We start from the raw sequence: 22,402 nt of genomic DNA, 5'->3' as shown, positions 1-22,402 counted from the left end.
TTGCTGCCATAGTCCCTGTGAATTCATCTGTGTATCCATACTGGTGTGTTTAGAAGGCCTTGTTTATTCATGGCATCTGTCCCTTTTGTCTCTTACAGTCTTCCTGCCTTCTCTCCCACAGGATTCCCAGAGTCCTAACGACAGGGATTTGATGGAGGAATACCACTTGGGGCAAAGAGCTTCAAGGTCTCATTCTCTGCACAGGGTCTTGCATTTGTTCTGTGTCTGTATTTGTTTGTGAGCAAGCTTCACTGATGAAGGCTTAACAAGACACTGATCTATTAGTATAGCTGAATGTCATTAGGAGTCATTTTATTGCCATTCTCCTTTAGTGGAAGAGTAGATTTTGGTTTTCCCTTAGGTCCCTGGCCCATGTGCTCTCAGGCTCCTGTCTACTTGTGCTGTGTCTGGGATGGGTTCCATCTCAAAGAGGAGGCCCAAGTTCGGCTAGGTTTTTGTAGGCTAGTCCTACAAGTTGTGCCACTGTTGCATCTTTCCAGCAGCATATCTAGCAGGTATGTCACCATTGTAGATCAAAGAGTTTCTAGCTGGATTGTTGGTGTTTATTTTTCTCCTTGGTAGCTTGCAGACAGCACTATTCAGCAGAGAATGAAGGCTCTAGGTTGGCACCAGATCGACTTCTCCATGTCAGTGAATTCTGTATGGGTTGTCTTAAGCAATAGGACCTTCCCATCAATTTGTGGATAGCAACCAATAGTCTTGTCTGGGTTCTTTGGGATTTCCCATGAGTTCCCTTTGACCAGCATGTCAATTAGATGTAATCCACTTTCAGAATGGGAGGCTTCATTTGGTGACAAGGGATGTTCAGCTGGGGCTCTGGCTCTCCTATTATTTGGTAATTCCATTTAGATCAGCTTCATATATGTATATATTATAGGAAACTTCTACTGTATTAGGTTTCCATAGGACCCCTCATATGGCCTTTAGTTTAACTATCACTTCCCATATCCCTTTACCCCCTTCTGTGATCCTAACTTTAATCCTCACATTCCTTTTTTTTTTTTTCCCTGCAACAGGGTTTCTCCATGTAGCCAAGGCTGTCCTGGACTCCCTTTGTAGACAAGGCTGGCCTCAAACTCACAAAGATCCGCTTGCCTCTGCCTCCTGAGCACTGGGATTAAAGGCATGTGCCACCACGCCCAGCCCTCTTTTCTATTTTTTAATCTTTCTCAATGGAATGGTATTTCATTTTGTATTATTCCTTTTTTCCATTTATTATGTTTCTTTTTTTAACATATACATTTATGCTGTTACACATAAATAAAATAAGCTACATATAGCAGAAAGAACCATGAGACATTCAGGAATTATATAAATGTTACATTCATAGTGATTTGGCTATTTGTATTTGGCAAACTTGAAGTAAACATCTTTCCTATCTTGTTGAGTCTAAAATTCTGAATGAAAATCAATATCTATCTCCACATCCTCGTCAGAATGTGGTGTCTGTTGAATTTTTGATCTTATCCATTCTGATGGGTGTAAGATGGAGTCTCAGAGTTGTTTTGATTTGCATTTCCCTGATGACTAAGGAGGTTGAGCATTTCTTTAAGTGTTTCTCAGCCATTTGATATTCCTCTGTTGAGAATTCTCTGTTTAGTTCTGAGCCCCATTTCTCAATTGGGTTATTTGGTTTGCCGGTGTTTAATTTCTTGAGTTCTTTATATACTTTGAATATTAGACCTTTGTCAGATGTAGGGTTGGTGAAGATCTTTTCCCAGACTGTAGGCTGTCGCTTTGTTCTGTTGACAGTGTTTCCTGCCTTACAGAAGCTTCTCAGCCTCATGAGGTCCCATTTATTAATTGTTGACCTTAAGGCCTAGGCTGTTGGTGTTCTGTTCAGGAAGTTGTCTTTTGTGCCAATGTATTCCAGGCCTTTCCCTGCTTTTTCTTCTAACCAATTTAGTGTTTCTGGTTTTATTTTGAGGTCTTTGATCCACTTGGACTTGAGTTTTGTGTGGGGTGACAAATATGGGTCTAATTGCGTTTCTTTACACGTAGACATCAAGTTAGACCAGCACCATTTGTTGAAGATGCTGTCCTTTTTCCATTGAATGGATTTGGCTTCTTTGTCCAAAATGAAGTGGCCATATGTGTGTGGATTCATTTCTGGGTCTTCGATCGATTCCACTGATCAACCAGCCTATTGCTGTGCCAGCACCATGTTGTTTTAATTACTGTTGCTTTATAGTACAGCTTGAGATCAGGTATGGAGATTCCTCCGGAGGATCTTTTATTGTACAAGATGGTTTTAGCTAGTCTGGGTTTTTTGTTTTTCCATATGAAGTTGAGAATTGAACTTTCAGTGTCCTTAAAAAATTCTGTAGGTATTTTGATAGGAGTTGCACTGAATCTGTAAATTTCTTTTTGTAAGATCGTCATTTTTACTATGTTAATTCTCCTGATCCATGAATAGGGGAGCTCACTCCATCTTCTCATGTCATCTTCAATCTCTTTCTTCAGAGATTTGAATTTTTTTTCAAAGAAGTTCTTCACTTGCTTGGTTAGAGTAACTCCTAAGTATTTTATATTGCTTGTGGCTAACATGAAGGGTGTAGTTTTCCTAATTTTTTCCTCTGCATGATTGTCATTTGTATATAGGAAGGCTACTGACTTTTTTGAGTTAATTTTATATCCAGCCAATTTGCTGAAAGTGTTTATCAGCTGTAGGAGTTCTCTGGTGGAATTTTGGGAGTCACTTATGTACACTATCATATCATCTGCAAATAGGGATAATTTGACTTCCTCCTTTCCCATTTGGATCCCTTTGATCTCCTTTTGTTGTCTTATTGCTATGGCTAGAACTTCATTGCCGGTGGGAATGCAAACTAGTACAGCCACTTTGGAAACCTATCTGGCGCTATCTCTGAAACCTGGAAATAAGGTATGTAGTATGAATAAATTAATAAAATATTAAAAATCAATATCTATCATATCTAATTTTATTAACTTGAAACATCTACAAATATTTTAAGCCGTAGCCAACTAAGCTTAATTGTAAGACTAAACTATCTGGTCTTCAACCCCATCAAAGACCTGAGAAGGAATAAAACATAACTAGTCTAATTTTATCACAAGACTATACATCATAGGTCTAACAGATAGATATAATTCTATAGATAGATATATAAGGTAAAATAGTTAAATAAGGTCTTCAAAAGTCACAGAGACATACAGAATATGGCATTTAGAGATGTTTTTATTATTCTAAAGATTCTTTGACAACAAGACAAGTTAACTCCTGGCAGCACCCAGCCTACATCAAAGAAAATGATGAGCATCAAAGAACCTCTTTACGGAGATGGCTTCAAATGTGGCAAACAAACCACTGGGCAAAATGTCCTCATTTCTGCCACCGACAGAATTCTGCTTAAAAATGGGCAAGCTTAGATGCAGGCAGAGTCGTCAGCCAAACACTGCCAAGACAAGGTAAACAAGTCCTCAATAGTTCCTGCCTCGCAATATGTCTGTTACAATTATACTGGACCAGAAGGCTGAAGATGATGCTCCAATGTTTTAGAGAGTTTTGGGTGACTCTTCAGGCAGTAAACTGTCTCTGTTATGTTTTCATTTTCAAAGTAGCTAACTTACACTTCCAGTTCACTCAGGTAATTAAGTTTTATTCCTTCTCAAGTCTCTAAACCTAACATTCTAACCATCACCATCCATCAATAACTATCTGTTCTATTTCCCCTCTCAACTTTCCCATCTATTCACTTATTCTGTACCTATTATTTTAGAATATCTAAGAAAAAGTTAGAAAAAGAAAAAGTCATAAATACAGAATAATTTGTAGTTTTAAACAAAGAAGATTTTAGAAGTGCCCTACTCTTGCTTACTCTTCTATTATTGGGAGGAAATACCATGACCAAGTCCACTTGTAAAAGAAAGTGGTTAGTTACTTGGTTGCTTACAGTTTCAGAAATTAGGTCTATGACCATCACGGTGGGAACATGGCAGTGGGAAGGCAGGTGTGGTGTTGGAACAGTATTTGAGCTCACATCCTGCTCTGCAAGTGGAGGCAGACAGACAAGCCTGCCATGGGCCTTTTGAAAACTCACAGCCCACTCCCAGTGAAATGCCTCCATCGACAAGGTCAAACCTGCTCATCTTTCCCTATACTGCCCACTGACTAGGGACCAGGTATTCAACTGTGAGTCAGGGTAGGCCATTGTCATTCAAACTACTGTAGTCCTTTAAGTTAACACTACAAAACTAAATTGTTTTTTTACAAAATATGCATAGAGTAATGACATCAATATCTAGTTATTCTCAAGTATTTTCAAATTTCTTTCAGAACTGACCAAAAATAAATAGGTAAGCACCAACTTTTGTGGGCTTAAGAACAAATACAAAGTTATCAGATGAAACAACTATTAGTGACTTTTAATATCATTTGAAAGCATCCACACACTTGAACTCAAAACAGTGACATCGAGATACTGAAACTCCTACATTCACAGAAGGAACATTAGAAAGCTGTTTTGTACTAGATACATATAATTAAAAGATAGTACATAGATCAAAAAGAAAGACTGATTTTTTGTTTTGCATTTACAGAAGTAGTATTTTGATGCTTTGAAGTAGTCTCAGCATAGAACTTTAAGGGCAGATGTCTATCTTCATTATATTGTGGAGTTAGAAGCCTCTAGTGCATCCATGGCTCTGAGCATAACTGTGAAATCAGCTTTGCAAAATATTTTAGGAGCAATGGATATCAAACAGATAATATGGCTTGTCAAAAACATGAGCAAACTTGCCATACAGGATGTTCTACTTGGGCAGCTTTGTAAAAATAAGACTCCTGGTCATCCTATTAGTTCACGAACAATTAATAATGAAACTTATACAATATTCCATTTGCCTAGAGAGGCTTTGCAAAGTTTTAAGCAGTTGATTGTTATTTGATTTGTATTTTTAGAAAAGCAGGGTTTTTTTTTTCTATTTGTGATTAAAAATCACAAGAATAGAATTCTCACAATGAGTTAGGAGTCACTTTGATTTGGTAGTGGCCACCCATGCAATTACAAACTGCACTTACTTAAATCTTAATGCTTACAAAGATTGATTTCTTAAAATTTCTAAGGTGTGTGTGTGTGTGTACATTCTCATGTAATAGATAAGAAATTTAAATACTTAGTCATTTCTATTCACAAAGTATTCCTTTTGCTTTTGAGAATTGGTTGTATAGAAACTGATGTGTTTTATATGTGGACAGCGCTAAATAGTGAGACTGTACAGTACTTTAAAATTAAAATGTCTCATTTGTGTGTCTGCATAAATGTAGGTAAAGCTATATGTATAGTGAAATGGTATGTTAAAATCATATTAAGATACTGTTCCTTTTACTTAAGTTATAAAGCTGTTTACCTTAAAGGCAGGTATCTAAGTGGCTTATTTTTAAGGAATTAGTAATTACATTCTCTAGCATTCTTGTTCGCCAAAGGATTTTAAGCCAAAATCCATGTATTTAGTGATTAGTTCTCTTTGTGGCTGAGATGTTACATTTCTTCTGAACATGACTATCTGTGAAAGTGTGGCCATCAAATCTGGGCAAGCCTTTGTGTATTTCCCATCCTGTTTATGATCATTTATTTCTGATACATCTGCCCGGTTTTAGATCTCCATTTTCTATGCTAGTCTTTGCTTTCTGCCAAAGCTATCATTCGAAAGCATGCCATTTCATCTTTGAGTTCATGCAGGCCCAATGCAAGCGTTTCCTCTTAATGCAATGCACTTTGCTGCGTTGTGTCCCTTTGTTTCTCCCATAGTGCGAGCATTTTGTTGCTTGATTGCCCTTTGCAGCTTCAGAGAGTGAACTCAGAAAGACGAACGACTTCAGAGTAACAGGGAGATCCAAATATGACAGACAATTTGGTTGACATTGTATGAATTTGAACTTTGAACTTTTCTGAATACTGTGAGATGCACTATAAATGCTCTAACTGTGCTAGGGAAATATGTCTGCCATGTCTGCCGGGTCACATTTATATGTCTTGTTATATATCTCTTCTAAATAAAGTTCATTATCTTCTGTTCAGTAAAAAGAGAGGTGTTAAATTCCCTCCTGTGGCAACAAATGTGCGCATAGCTTTACAGTGCTCAGACTGAAACTATGTTGTTAGATAAAAGTAGTTTTCCTGGAGAGCAGAGTTTCTGTTTCTTATAAAACAGCTCTGGTTATTTCTAACATCACCTTTATCTCCAAGGCTGTTTTATTGGCCTTGGAGGTAATGTAGGCATTCAGCTATCCTTTGTTAGTATGTGTGTGGTGTATGTGTATTCCAACCTGACCTCTTTTTACTCCCTTTATGTGTGTTCGCATTTTAGTCTCTTTAGGTGTACAGCCTTTAGATTACTCTTCTTCTGACCGATTTCATCTTTTGCTGATTTGGGGGTGAATGTACTTCCCTTCACCAGCTCCACACTGTTTCCACTCTCCCTGACATAAAGCCAACGGGATGCCTTCCATTCCTTCAGACTCACTACATCACTCCCTGGGGAAAGGTTCTCTGGAGTGTCGATTATAAACAATGGTGTACTGTTACTTTCAGAAACCCAGTAGGTTTTCAGCGAATGTTTTCACCACAATATTAGACTATACATCCATGTATGAAAACGTTATCTGGGTAACTTCTAAATATCCTGTTATATTTTGATGTACAAATTTATTTCTGTACCGTGGTTAGTTGCCGTATCTGAGCACCATTGTTGTCCTTATATTCTCATGTGCTTGTTACCTGTGGCTAAAGCAACCACTAGGTATGTGATACTTATTTTTCTTAGGAACTCTTGGAATTCTATTATCAAGTTATTTTCTCTACTTTGTTTCTGCCACCTGGGAAAACTGTTTATATTGGGATATTTTAAACTAATGAGGTCTAGGTTTATTTTTAACTACAGATATTGTGAAATGTATCTTCAAATTTAACTAAGGGCAGGCTTTTTACAGTGTAATTACTAAACTGTCCACATCCTTTGCAGGATTTGATGGGACTTTAGGCTTTTTCCTTCTTTATCATGCTTCAGAATTCTGTGAAAATTGAAATGGAAGGTCACTTACTTTTAGTAAACAACCTCAGAGACAGAGAGAAGGGGATAGGGCAGAGTAAAAAGGAGAAAGAGCCTGGAAAGGGAAAGGTTCCGTTTCTAAGGTCTTAACTTTGTACAGATTTTTAGCCAAATAATTTCCTTGCTAATTAAGTTTCTCTGTGTTATAAAGGAAAATGTAGTGTGTGCATCATGTATGCGTAATCCAAATTGGTTTTGTTTGTTTGTTTTTAGCATTTTAACAGAAGTTTTTTTGTTTTTGTTTTGTTTTTGTTTTTATTCATTTTACAAAAATATCAAAATAAAACAAACAAACAAAACAACAGTTGGAGCTTGCTCAGTCTCTCCATTTTACTCTTGGTAAGGTATTTTTCTGATTTTTTAAATTATGTCTTCTTTTTAATATTATAGTATAATTACATCATACCTCCCTTCTCTTTCCTCCCCCCCAAACTCTCCCAAATACCCCTCTTGCTCTTTTTCTGTTTGAAACAAACTCCCAAATCATAAACTTTTGAAGTTAAAATGTTGCTAATAGTATAAAGAACAGTGTTACAAGTAATCAGATGGGAAAAGAGATTTGTATGCAACCATTTCATCTCAAACATAAACAACTTCATTAAAGGAGAAATAAACCTCTTCCACAGTTGCTTGGGATAATGAAACATGATTCCTGCTCCTGCTGACTGTGAAGGTGAGGAAGCTTCTGCAGTGAGATTGATGACTATAGACTACAATAGAGAAAGAAAGACATGGAAGGCTTCTGTGACAACCCCGCCCCACCCCCAAAAAAGTAACAACCTAGACAGGAAGCCTTCGAAGAGAACACTTAAAAATTGTGATAAGGATGCTGAAGGGTAGCTGCCTGCAATTGATGGCTCCTGGCGGGGTTGGGAGTGGGGAAGGACTCACTTTTCTTTAGGGGACTGGCCATCTGGAATTTGTCCATGCTCCAGTGACTCTAAGGACAACAAAACTTGGACTTTTGTCAGGGGCACAAGGGTTGGAGGGCAGAACTGTGGTGACTGGGAAGGAAGAGTGATTGTGGTGCATTATGTGAAATTTTCAAATGGTCAATAAAAATGTTATGGTAGAAAATAATCCCAAGCAAAACAGTAATAGCTACTACTGAAACAGTGTCAAAATGACAACATTCCAAATATATTTATCACATGCGTCTTCTCAGTTAAATCTTTCAGAGATGCCAGGGAGTAGTTAGTAGTCTTAGCTGCATTTTGTGGATGAATTGAAGCATGGAAAATCGTGAATGGCAAATGGTAGACAGGGAAGTCAGACTTGAAGTCAGAAGCTTAAGTACAACCTCCATACTGTATTGCTGCCGTCACAGTGCGTGTTTGCACAGAAAAAGTTTCAGATACATTTCATTTGAGGATAAAATTAAAGCAAACCATTTTATCTAATAACTATTTCATAGTAGAGGACACATCACATATATTCTGTGTGGTTAATACATGGTTTATTATGAGAAAGCTTGAATTGCAATTGTGAAATTCCAAAAGTAACGTTATTTGAATACATTATAATGAAAATAGGTAGCTGAAATCATTTATAACACTTCAAAATTATTATAAAATCATGGTAGATCTTTTTTACTATGAGCCAATTAAAACATCTTTAATTTTATAGTACTGCAATTTTGTAAAATTGGATCTACACTAGTAGTGATACGAGAACAAATCCTGTTAAAGAGACAAAAGGCAGCACTAAGCTTACATGTTATTAGTGATTTATGAAGCAAACTAAGAGTGAAATAAGATAATGATTCAATTGCGGTCAATTTCTCGGTTTAAATATTGCAAATATATTAAGAGGAAACTTTGATTGTATTGTAAATGAGGTGTGGAAAGAATTTAAGCATTAGTAAAATTCATTTCTTTGAAGTTGGCCATAGTCAGCCAGATTGTATGGCAAGAGTTAGATTTGGCATAGATTGAAAGGAAATCATAGATTATCCAGAATACTGGCTTACACGGGTCTAAAACTAATAAAAATGAGAGCTAATTAATTCATTTTTGACCAGAATTCAGTGCTTAGATATTATCCCAAAGTGGAAAAGTTGTAAGTGTATGCATGTTTCATACCAGATCTCATAAATCATTTTCCAAGCACTCTGGGCTTAGTAAAGATCCCTGACTTGTAAGGCTCATGCTGGACAGGAATGCGCTCTTCTTCCTGTACACCTCTTCCCTGTACCCTTGCTGACTATGGCCTAACAAGGCAAGCATAGCAGAATGTCATTAGGAGCCAGTTTATTGCTGTGTTCCTTCAGTAGAACAGGAGTGTTCTGTTTTACTTTATGTCTCTGGTATATCTAGTCTTTGGATCTTGATCACCCCAGCAGTGCCCTGTATGTGTTAAAGTCTTGTGGAGTGGGAGTTAAATCAAATCAGATATTGGTTAACTCTTTCCACAACCTTTGTGCCACTATTGTCCTAACATATCTTACAGACTGGACACCATTGTAGATCAAAGGGTTTATGGGTGGCTTGGTGTTTACATATCCCTTTTGGTAACATGCAGAGTATAAACATTGTAAAAAGTTGTTTTTATTTCCTTAAAAGATAGGATAGATAAGAGTCATATACAAACTTTACTAATTCATGGCTTGGGCCGAGCCCAGAGCATTTCTTTCTATTTATCCCTAGGACTAGGCCTGGAAGCTTCTAGCCTACACACAACCTAAGCTTTTTCAAGCCCAGGCCTTATAGGCTTCAACTTCCAGCCTCCATTACCTAACCTAAGCCTATAATGTTTTCAGCCTCCAAGACTTATTAAGGAATAAACTTACCTTCTCTAGTTCTTTCTAAACTCTGGTTGTCTGATTCAACTCAGCTGTCCTGGCTCAAACTTCTCTTCAAGCTGACTGATTCAGACTGGCTTCTCTCAGCTTCTGGCTGAACTGCTCCACTTGGAAAAACTGCATCTGACCTCCAAGAACTCAACTGCACAAACTCAGCTGCACTCAATTGAACTCTACATTACTGTACTGAACTCTACTGTATGATCTTCATGAACTGTCTACTCTTTCCTGCCTGTCTTTGTGAGAGTTGGGCATAGCCTATCTCTGACTTATTGTGTCAAATCTTTGATTCTTCACTTTGTCTCATCTGCAATTGGACATCACTGTTTGATATTAAAGATGTGTACTAAATTCCCCCCAGAGGGATTAAAGTTGTGTACTATGGGCATGTCTGCATTGCAGCCAGATCACATAGACCTAGGTCTTTGGGTGTGATCCTTGCCAGAGTAGCCATGTTTTTAGATTAAAATTGCTCTTGAAAAACCTATTTAGAGAGAATTGTTTTTAGAACTGTTCAATATCCTTAGCCAACAGGGAAGTACAAATTAAAGCTACTTCGACATTACTCTTACCCTAGCCAAAATGGGCAAGATCAAAAAATAAATAACAGCAAACAGTGTATAGGTAAGTACAAAAAGAAATATTTATTTACTGTTGGTAGGAGTGAAAACTTGGCTTGGCGCTGTAGCAATCAGTGTGGAGGTTCCTAAAAAGCGAGAAATACACTTACTATATGAAACAGCTATCCACTCTTGAGTATATTCTCAAAGTACTCCATATATTATTACAAAGATACTTGCTCACTGGTGGTCATAGAACATGGAGAAATCAAGCTGAAATCAATCTGGAAGCACCGTTCCTAATGTAGCTTTCATAGGGCTATAAGAGGAGAGACGTAATCAACAGACTTACCTACGGCTAACTATGCAAACTACAGAATTGACTGGCTGGTGAGATTTGCCTACTAGTACAATACTGGCATGAATTTTTTTTTTAGAAATACAACCACTTTTTGGTTGGATTTAATGCCCACTCCACAAGACAGAACTTATACCTTGCACCATTAACTGTTCCAAGAAACCGTGGCTGTCTAAACCAGAGGAGAAAACCAAGTGCTACTGTTTCCTAGATGAACATAGAAATAAAGTTCTTACCCTTATACCCATAGGATAAGACATCTTTAAATGCTCATCAGCAAAGCTTTTTGTAGTGGATGGCACTTAGTACAGAGACTCACAACCGGTCACTATGCACAAGAGACTGCAGAGTGTTCAACTCTAAAGGAACATCAGTGTCACACCCCTCACCCCAAGGCTCTGAATACATTGAGGAAGAGGATGGCTAAAAAGTTCTAGGGATCAGAAGTAGAACTCACCGAGGCTTTGACTGCATGGTCAAGTCTTACCCAAGAACAAATCAGCCAATATCCCAGCATGGAGGGCAGAAACACTCACAGATTTGCACCATTAGCTGTTGGAAAATGACGGCTGCTGGTGCTGTGAGTCAGTTTTCTTCAGAAATGTGTTCCCAGATATGATATGTATACTGCATATCATATCCCCAAACCCATGTCCATACAGGTACTAATTCCACCAAGTGGGAAAAACAAAGCACATGGAATTGCAATGGACAGGAGGCAGGGAGATAGGAGAAGGAATTAGGAAGGAATTATATAGTGATGGATTTGAGCAAAACAATTGGCTGTAGAGTTCCAAATGGTCAGTTCTTAAAACATACAAGCAACATTATACAGACTAAACAGATACTAATTATGTATTTATGCCTATGACTGTGTACATATGTAATATATGTATATATATACATATAAACTTATGCATACACTTAAATGCATATTAACAACAATTAATGAAACAAGATGCCATGAATTTGAAAAAGATCAAGGGGGGGTTTATGGAAGAATTTGGAGGAAAAGGAGAAAGAGGGAATGTGATTACATTATTATATTAAAAATTAAAAGAAATATTTTTATTTGAATATTGCAAAAAGACAAAATATACACATATGAAACACAAGAATTTTTTAAAATCCACAGGTAAATGTAATCTTTCCAATCAAGGAAATTTCTCTTTGCTACAAAAGAAGATCCATACCATCATCTCAGTTCAAATATGGAAAGAAAATTACTTTAGTTCGTGAGATCAAGGCTATTATTAATTTCCCATATTGGGCAATCTAGTCACATTTCAACACAGGGCTAAACTTAATAAAAACATCAAGTGATTGGCAAATCTCTTTCAGTTGTGTATTCTTCTCTTTATAACGACTTTGAAAATACCAAATTATTATCAGTTTCGAGTTAGTATGAATAATTTCTTAATCAAAGGGAAATACTGGTAACAAAGAAATGGTTTAATACAGTGTGCACCCCTTGTAGCATGACAGTTTGCAGGATTTATAACTTCTCAAATTGAGTTGGCAGCACATGGCAGTGATGGAAAGTGGGTGACGTGAGCAAAGCCACAGAGCTCTCCCACCCTGCCTCCAGCGAGGGCGATTAGGCAACAGGATCCTACCCTGGTGAAGTGCTGCAGCTTAGCGAACTTGTGCAGTAGAGACACTGGAAAGTCTGAGTCATCCTTTGTGGTTTCTTTTCTTCCATGAAGCCCATGATAAGCGAGATCGTAGAACAGAATAGGAAAGGGAAATGAGGAAGCAGAGAAAGGGAAATGTCACAATGTAAGATGGATCAGCATTCAACTCTTTGCTCACCCCTTTGTCTATGGGAGGAAGGATCTAGGGATAATTGCCCTTGGCCTCCAGCGTGTTTGCCATGAAACAGGGAAATATAACTTTACTCCCTCTCTCCTGTTGCATAGTACAGGGTCATTCTAGCCAAACGATGCAAATAAATTTAGCTTTTTTCTAGAGTAGTTTAGTCTGATATACTCATTAATGGAAGAATATGAGAAGTGAATGTTCCAAGAATTCTAATAGGATTTTTAATTCCATTTTTTCAAGCCAGTAATTTTAAGCATTTGTTTTGGTGTTTAGATAGTGGCTAAACATTGGTCCTTAACTCTGAGGGTTCCGTGGTTTTCTAACACACCTTTCTGTATAATTTAGCTAAGGGAAAATCAATAATTTAAAAAGCCATTTTAAAGACAAAGTAGGGCTAATGTTTTAAGAAAACATTAGAGCATATTTGATTGTTCTAAGAATGTCATAAGCTGAGTGTCATAGGCTGGGGGCATGGTAGCAACTTGGTTGTCAGAAAGTTTACGCAAATGGTGCAGTTCTCATTTTGGAAATGTTATGAGTGAGGTTAAAAAAAAAACTCTCATGAAAGATTCAGAAATGTGGAAATAGAAATATGTGCAAGTAACAGAAAGCACATTAACATAATTAACATATAGCTGCGAAGGTAGGTTTAGTAGTAAGAGTGAGAGAGAACTATAAAATACCACAAAATCTGCGAGTCATTTATATGTGTATGTGTATGTTAGATGCATATGTTGTACAAGATGAGCCGGATAGAGCCATAGAAGGTCTGGAAATTCTGTATAATCACATGACTTCGAATGAACACCATATAAAATCCTTGCTTCTAGAAGAAAGCCTTTTTAAAATTACATGATATGTTCTGTGTCTTACTATCTATATTATACATTTCTCTGTCTGTGACTATATTCGTGAATCATGACTAAATTCGTGAATATCTTGAAGGGCCAAGAAAGTTAGTAATGGGTCAAAGGTTGCGGCTGATGCCCTCTTCCTCATTCTCAGCCCCGTTCAACTCTTCACTACTTTGCTCATTAAAAAACTGCCTGCAAAACTTCACTTGAAAAACAAAACTCTAACCAATAAGAACGTTTGAATCTAGAGAGAAATTCTTGTGTGTGCTCCTCTGAGGAACTCTTCGCTCAGTCCAATCATCCCACCATCTCTCCACAGTTGCTTCTTAACGTACAGAACTTAGCTATCATTATGGCAATGACAACATGCTAATAGCACAAAAACTTACACACCAATGGAATGGAATGGATGAGGCACAAAAATAAAACATTTTCTTAAAGTCTAATAAATATAGAGGACTATAAAAAGTCAACACTAAGGAAAACTATCTTCAAACCTCCCAGTCCAATATATATATATATATTATTGAGCTGGAGAGACAATACCCCAAACAAGGAACACAGATGGCTAGTAACTATTTGAAAATGGATTCAGCGTCCTTAGTCATCAGGGAAATGCAAGTTAAAAGCATTCTGAGAGTCCATACCATCCCAGGCAGAAGGGCCAGCATCAAGAAGACAAACAATACTAGCAAGTTTGTGGGAAAGATCACTTATAGGCTGATGCTGTGAGCATAAACTGTGACACCACCATGGAAATGAGTATGATGACCTCCCTAAAAACTACACCCAGGGACTGGAGAAATGCCTCAGCAACTTGGAGCCTGGCAGCTCCTTCAGAGCACCTGGGTTCCATTCCCAGCACCCAAATGATAGAACAGCACACAACTGCATACAGCTCCAAACCCAGGGAACTGGACACCATCATCTTGCCCCCATGAGCCCCACACGCATATGGTACACAATCATGCATGCAGGCAAAACACAAAATAATAATGAAATAAAAGCTAAAAATCAAAATTAAAAACTAAAAGCAACCAGATGTGGTGGTGCACACCTTTAATCTCTGTGACATCGAGGCCAGCCTGGTTTACAAAATAAGTCCAGGACAGCCAAGGCTACACATAGAAAGGCAACACAGCGAAACCCTGTCTCAGGGGAGGAAAAAACATAGAACTACCTCCTGACCCAGCTACAGTGCTTCTGTATGTATACCAAAAGGACTCCACGTCCATCTACAAACATCATTTCACAGCCATGTTTACTGCTGCACTAAAAATAATAAGTGAAACCCACATAGTTGCCTCCAAGGATACCAGGCTAGTATCGTAAACATGGGTAATATTCTTGGATTTTTAAAGTACAAGTAATAGCAGTGGCTTTCGAACCTCCGTGGTACAGGAAGTATTAAATGAGAAGTAAAACTTGATCTTTACTCCACCTTACCTCTGGGTCTTTGTCTATTTTTTTTTTTTTACAATTGAAGATCATATGTTAATGTTCACTAGTGGGATCATGGGACACTCATGGTGCTGACCCTGTCGCCTGAGATATTCTAATACACAGAACATATACATTTCATGAAAACAAAATAGCTTGTGTATATTTCCATGATACAGAATATTTGTTTTTTTTTTTCTTAACGATTCCCATGTGCTCTCCACATAACTCAGAACTTTCCTCAGTCTTTTCTCCCCCTTGCTTGCACTGTTTTACCTCCACTATGGGCAGCATGATCTTTACCAGGATCCCTTGGACAGAGTGTCCCTTTGCCTACAGTGCTCTCTGACAATACCAATTTCTAAGTATTATACTCTAATTCACAAAATGTACCTTTCCATACTATATTTTACCTAAAGACAATAGTCTGTATGTACAATTTATTGCTAATAGCTTTCCTAGTACAGAATTTCTAGACACTTTATGTCCAGCCAATAACATAATCTTAAATGGATCATTCTCCAATACTGTTATTTAATCATTACTTGATCATTTTTCCCTATAGATCCCTTTTGATTCCCAAATATCCTAGACATTTTCTTTACCAAACATCAGCTTAATATATGCTCCTTTAAATATCATTATCGTAGTGTGTGGCATGAACTACTTTAAAATTATGCTACCCAAGCAAACCAGAACCCTAACTCTAAAAATGGGTAAAGATAATATAATGTGTTCTGATGTAGCTTTGAGTTAATCACAGCCTTGTCAAAGAAGGTCACTCATTCCATAAGAAAATATTGTAATTGTATACGGAATTGATGTATGCTATAGACTCTATTGCCTCTATTCAGAGAAAAGGAAGCAGTGATGACTACTTAAATGTAAATGCAAATGATATGGACGATAACAGAATTTAATAGTCACTATTAATGATTGCAGTACACTGATAGTAGTTTCACTTCATTATTTAGAATTGCAAAATTTACCACTGGTTTCATCAGAAATTTTGTAATGACACAAAAAGTACGTCAAAAAGTTCCCTGCTCAAGCTGAGTGTGCGTCTCAGATGTAGCATTGCCAAACCTTGGGTATAATTCCCAGTGCTGCAAAAGAAAAAAGAAAGAAAGAAAAGAAAAAGACAAAGGAATAAAAGTGATCAATAAAGAGTACTGAGCCCACCAAGATAGGTCTGTGGGTGAAGGCACTTGCTGCAGAACCCCAACAACTAATTTCAAACCCCAAAACCCCCTCAAACGTCAAAAAAGAAAACTGACTCAAAGACAAAGTTGTCTGATGGCCTCACATACGTACCATGATATGCTTGTACCCAGTACACATCACACACCATTTAAACATACAAATCACACATCACGCAGACACACGATAAGAGCCTCTAGTAAGTGTTTCTCGCTTGCTGCTCTCTAATGGACACTGTAAACCCATAATTTTCCATGAGGTTTGCCTCTATAAACTTCAGGGTTTTTTAAAAGATGCCTCAGGGAAATTTTGAATACATTTATTTGATAATTATATGGCACCTTTCCTATGCTAGATCTCAGGACTGAAGGCTCAGCATGAAAAAGAAAGCTCTCCTTCACTTTGAACAGGTGGATTTTGCTACATATGACAGAGACTTTGACTCTGTCGTCAAATTATAGATGTTGAGATTTTCCTGGGATTATATTGGAATCTCAGTGTGAGCCAAATGTTGTGGCATGTGTCCTGAGGGAGGGAAGGGGAGAGACAGCACAGAGGCAGGGAAGGAAATAACAGTGTGGTCAATGAACAGAGCATGTGAAGTGAGGCTCCACACCAGGGACTGTCACAATCCCAGAAACCCAAAACTTGAAGGACCAGGTTGTCTCCTCATCGGCAGAGAGAGAACACAGCCTTTTCTTTTGACAACTTTATTTTGTTCAAGAATAGTAACTTTAGATTTTTGAAAGACAGAACTGTGAGAGAGTAAACATGTGTTGTTTTAAACCGCCAAATGTGTGCTGTTCTACAATATCCATAAAGAAACAAATATCACATCATGACCTTAATAACAGACGTGGATCCAAATCTTAAAGTTTTCGTGAACTGAGAATGTGATGGATACGGGAAAGGAAGACAGAATACAGGATCAATAACGTTGATAGTCTGAGTTATGTGAAGCTACTTAGAAAGCCTAAACTGGTCTCATAGCGGAAGTGAGAGTTTTCCTAGCAATCAATAATGCAAAATTGCAGACTAAAAATGAATATGGTAAGTTTTATGAAACTAAACTACGATTTCCATATATATTTTAAGTAATGAAACCTTTAAGTTCTAAAACAATATTCATTGTTTTTAAAGTTTTAATTAGTCATACTCATCAATAATATAAGTTGTTTGTATTAATAGTAATATCACATATGGTGAAAGAACACACACTTCCAGTGTTACCAAAAAATAAAAATAAAAGGATGATCATTTCATGTTATTGACAGTTTCCCAGGACATTGGAGAAGCTGAGCCTCTGAGCTGTCAGTCAAGCTTTTTCAAAGTTACAATCTTCTCATCGGTTGAAGGAATCAAGAAACTTGGTCTGAACAATAACACCACCAAGAACCTGAAATCCTAAGAAAAAATAAATTAAATAAAATTTCTAGTTTCTCTTTTTATTTATAGAAAGCATATGTCTGCTAATTTTTTGCCAAGTGAGACATATGAAGAAGTTGCTTCCCTGTGATCATGTACCAAAGTAATAGCAAAGATAACTGGAAATCTGATGTATTATAGTTTGGCACACCACACAGTACTCAAGTGGGCTGCGAAATGTGTCTTGAATGTGAATTTGAGCAAGTTGGAGGATGGGTGAGGAAAAAAAAACACTATGAAAAAAGTGAAGATAGACTCTAATGCGAAGGCTTTAGCAATTTGTCTGTGAAAACTGGAAAAGACAAATTATATACTGGACAGTTAGATCTCATCCAGTGATAACAAAAGAGCAAAAAGGCAGCTGTTGATTCTTCACTCTGTACCACAAGCCAAGAAGCAGAGTTAGCCAATCAATAAATTCTGCAAAGCTCATTCCCACATCATAGCATTAGACATTTTCCAGCTTTTCAGTTTTGTAGGGAAAGAAGCCAAATACTTCCTAGCATTTCCCAAACTACTAGAAAGTAAGCATTGAAGGTGATGTTTTAGCCATATATACCCAGGTGCCCTGTTGAAGCCTTGTTCAAAGTGCCCAGCTAACCTTAGTGCCCTGGAGCACGCAAGTCCATCCCAGACCTCCCTGCCTAACAGCCCAAACGTTAGTAAAGTAAGCTGTGTCTACATCCCAGTTACGCACAGGTTTGCAAACTCAGCCCATCAGGGAGGCCTGCCTTCATGTTTTATTCTGGCAGAGGGCTGGCAGGGATAATTGCTTCCATCACAGGCTAAATAAGTTGGCTATTAATGCAAATGAGCACAGAACTGCAAAGGCAAGTATAATTCATGTAGACAGATGGCAATTTCCTGTTTGCCTACTTGCTTGCTTTTATGAACTGTCTAAGAGAACTCCCTTATTGATAAAACTCTTAAAATGTTTTATTTATTATATGCATAGCAATTCTGCTAATGCCCGAGTGAGAAATTCCCTCTCTTATTTCCCTTTGACACTCCCCTTTCTTTCCTAGTCTATGGCACTTGCTATTTCTATAAATTAATTAATTAATTAATTAGTTTCTCACTTACTCTCCTGCAGGAAAAACATGGATGTTAATATCTGCTTGTAGAAAAATGGACTGAATATTTTATAGTCACTGCTACTCGTGAGAATCCTATGACTTCCTAGTATACTCACCTGTAGGAACAATACGTATGCTAATAGAAATATGTACTTAAATAGTTTTACACTCTTTACTTCTCACTTTATTGTAAAAGAAGATTCTGGAAACTATCCCAAGATACATTTTAACCTTTAGATCTATAATTATATGTCCAGGTATTTTATATATTACTTTTTATGTAAACAGATAAATAGATTTCCATTAGTTTTCCAAGTTCTTTCATACAGTGTGCCATAGGCTATTTTAATGGGTTAAATTGTCTCTATCTTAATTCATTCCATACCACCAAAAGCCCAGAAACTTGTATCATTCTAAAACTGTTTACTCTGCAATATCCACTAAGCTACATCATAAATAATATCCTTAAATATATCAGCTTAATCGGTTAATATACCAGTGTCAAATTTACGGAAGTAACATTTTAACTCAGGCAACTGTTAAATTTATGTAGTGTTTGTTTCTTTGGAGATGCCGGAGGTTTTGGTCAGAGGAAGCGTACCCTGCCCGGCAAGTGCAAAGCCCTGGGTTTGCACTCCTGCTCTTAAATAAATCTCGCAGTATCTTTCATGGGTGCGTGAGATTGACTACTGCAGTTATAAACGCTAATGCCTGGGAAATGGAAAACACAGATTTTTTTCTAATTTAGAGGGGCAAATAGGACTTGAGTTGCCTATGCTGATTGAGGCCAGTGGACTGTTCCTGTGGGTGCCGTTCTTTCTTCTTAGGATGTGTTTGGGGATTAAGCCGAAGACCTGAGGTCGTGGCCTCTTTGATTTGGGGGTAGTCATCTTAGTGGTGTAGGGTATGTTGATTTTTGAAGACGAAGTCTGCTCTGTAACCTGGGCTTAATGGAATTTACTATGTAACTTATGCCTACCGCAGACTCACTGCAATCCTCCTGCCTCAGGCTCTTAAGTGCTGTGACTCCAGGGATGAACCATCATGTCCTGGTGAGCATAAGGATTTTGATTGAGTAGGTATATTTATTCTTACTATCTGAAACTTTTTTAAAGTTTCTTCCATAAAAGTAGCATAATAATAATTCACTGAAGGCTTGTAAGATTGATTGTCACTGAGGCTGATCTGGTGGGATCCGTGATCCCCCACTAACCTGCTTTCCTATGTCAAGTGGTTCCTTCCTTAGCTTGCTGATGTCCTCTTTCTGTTCCATCCCACACTCAGCATCCCCCTCATTCAAGGAGTCTGGTGGAAATGTGGTTTTAGGAGCTATAGCCTTGCCTAAAGTCAGCTTGATTGTTTTATTCCTTCTAAGCTGTTCTCTTCAGCTTCTATTTTATATCTTCTTTACATTAGATTGACTTCCTTTCTAGGATTTTTCTAACAAGGCATTTCACATGGAACATTCTCCATAGAGGAGGTCACAAGGATCTGTTATTGTATTGTCATCACAGTTTCCACTCTTTCATTTGGAAAGACGATATGGTGTGTTTCTTTTTTTTCTCCTTTATTAATTTATTCTTGTTACATCTCAATGGTTATCCCATCCCTTGTATCCTCCCATTCTTCCCTCCCTCCCATTTTCCCCTTACTCCCCTCCCCTATGACTGTTCCTGAGAGGGACCTCCTCCCCCTGTATATGTTCATAGGGTATCAAGTCTCTTCTTGGTAACCTGCTGTCCTTCCTCTGAGTGCCACCTTTCTTGGTGTTCTGCTTTGATGGGTGTAGAAGATGACATTTTGCTTTGTGACCATGTAACATGGCCTTTTATTTCTGTGGGGTTACCTTTCTTTAGATGTCTGTGCAACTAGAAGGCAGCTTCTTATCTGTTCCTTAAACAGTATAAAAAGTAATTTAAAAACATAAAGAAGCATATTGAGTGTCCCTGATAATTTAGACAGTAATTCCAGCTCCTCCACTTTTAAATTGCATCTCTCCCCTTTCCAGAGAGTTGATAAGGAACCCCTACTGCTGTTTCATGGGCATATACTTCATAGTAAACCATATACTTCACAATAAACCATACACTGTTTTAAGCCAGCAGAATCTTAAAACCATTGGTGGCATAAATCTACATGTCACTCAGGAAGAAGCTCATTACAGATATCAAACTGTTTGAAAATGCTCTTGTCTGCTTTGTTTAGCTAAGATATAATAAAAATATGAAGTAAATCCTGTGCTAGTTAGCTGGGCAGTTTTACTAGCTGTGGAACATTAACAGTCAGACAGGGCAGTGTCCATCACAACAGACCTTTTCCGTACGCCTATTTGTCGTCAGTTAGTCCTGCCCTGATCACCCGCCCTGGCAACCACTGGCCTGGTTTCTGCCACCATGCTTCTGCCTTTTCCAAAACGTTACATAAAGTCATAAATATATACTCCTCCTCAGTCTGACTTTTTCACATAGTATAGTCCCTTTGAAATCGTTCCATAGGAAATTATATCAGCATTTTATTGCTCTTTGTAACAAGAACTTCATGAGAACATGCCATAGTTCACTTATGCATTAATATTATGCATTTACTAGTCATAATTATTACAGTGTCCTTGCTGTGTGCCAGGTACTATTGTAAATGTTTTAAATTATTTAGATGAACTAATGCTATAAATTGTAGCCTGACATTATTTGACAGTAATATTCCACTTCTAAGATCGAATGCTATCCCCTCTGCTTGCTAATTTATGAACTTGAGGAAGTGCCACCATCTTCTACAATGTAGCAGTATGATAACACTGCTAATAATGCTACTTTGTAGTGTGACTGAAAGGGTTAAAGTCATTAATAGCTGTGAGCATGCAGAGCAGGATCTGGGCCATGTGCTTTGCAGGTGTCAGCTGTGTTTCACCTTCAGCTTTGGAGACACTTTATAAAGTGTGATGTCAGTATCCTCAATTCAGATATGACACAGATGGATAAAAGTTCTGCTTTGTTTTTCTGATCATCTTATCAGTAAATGAGAGATCCAGGATGTTAGCACAACCTTGTGTTCATTCTTTTCTTTCTACAGCTCTTACTAAGTTAAAAGTGCTGACTCCAAGGTTGGAGACATGGCTCAGAAGTTAGTAGTGCTTTCTCTTTGTGCAGAGGGTAGAGTTCAGGTCCCAGCACCCAAAAAGCTCTGTGTTCCAGTGTGAGAATGCCCAATACTCTCTTCAGCCTCCATAGTAACCTGCACATATGCTCATATACTCAAACACAAACATACACATAAACATAAATTAAAATTAAATACTTTTAAAATGTTTCTGCCAAAATTTGATAAGATGGGGTAGATATTAGTGTTGTAACCACAAAAAAAAAAAAAAGTAACTGTGATGCCAGAGGTATGTTGATTGGTGTACTTGTGGTATTTATTTCACAATATATACATATATCAAAATTTAAATTTATGTACCTTAAATATATATAATTTTCATTGTTGCCTAAATCTCAGTAAAACTGAAAAACATATGTCAAAGTTGGTTTATTTCAAACAAGAAAAAGAGTTATTATACACCACATTTATGGCAAGAGAAAGTTACATAAAAAATAAACTAATGATTGAAAGTTTAATGTCACTCATCAGTTGTACATAAGAGTTTTGTTCGTTTGTTTGTTTGTTTGAAGAGAGGGCTTCTCTATATAGCTTTGACTGTCCTGGACTCACTTTGTAGCTGAGGCTGGCCTCGAACTCAGAGTGATCCATCTGTCTCTGCCTCCCTGAGTGCTGCGGTT

General features: G+C 37.6%; 1 protein-coding gene across 2 annotated transcripts in view; it reads left to right on the top strand.

The window, feature by feature from the left end:
- Window positions 1-22,402, top strand: part of XRCC4 (X-ray repair cross complementing 4) — a 192,905-nt gene that overhangs the window by 151,293 nt on the left and 19,210 nt on the right. Inside the window, exons 8-9 of one of the 2 annotated variants that reach the window (XM_084801151.1) lie at window positions 2,824-2,905; window positions 7,719-7,772. The exons of the other annotated variant lie outside the window; for it this stretch is intronic. Of the exons in view, the coding sequence (XP_084657277.1) occupies window positions 2,824-2,905; window positions 7,719-7,757 (121 nt within the window). The 3' untranslated portion in view covers window positions 7,758-7,772. Of the gene's footprint in view, window positions 1-2,823; window positions 2,906-7,718; window positions 7,773-22,402 lie in introns of those variants that run through there. 2 annotated transcript variants of the gene reach the window in all.

The sequence above is a fragment of the Acomys minous genome (genome assembly GCF_964271855.1).
Source record: "Acomys minous genome assembly, chromosome: 11".
Taxonomy (NCBI): domain Eukaryota; kingdom Metazoa; phylum Chordata; class Mammalia; order Rodentia; family Muridae; genus Acomys; species Acomys minous.
This window is presented reverse-complemented; position numbering and strand designations above follow the sequence as displayed.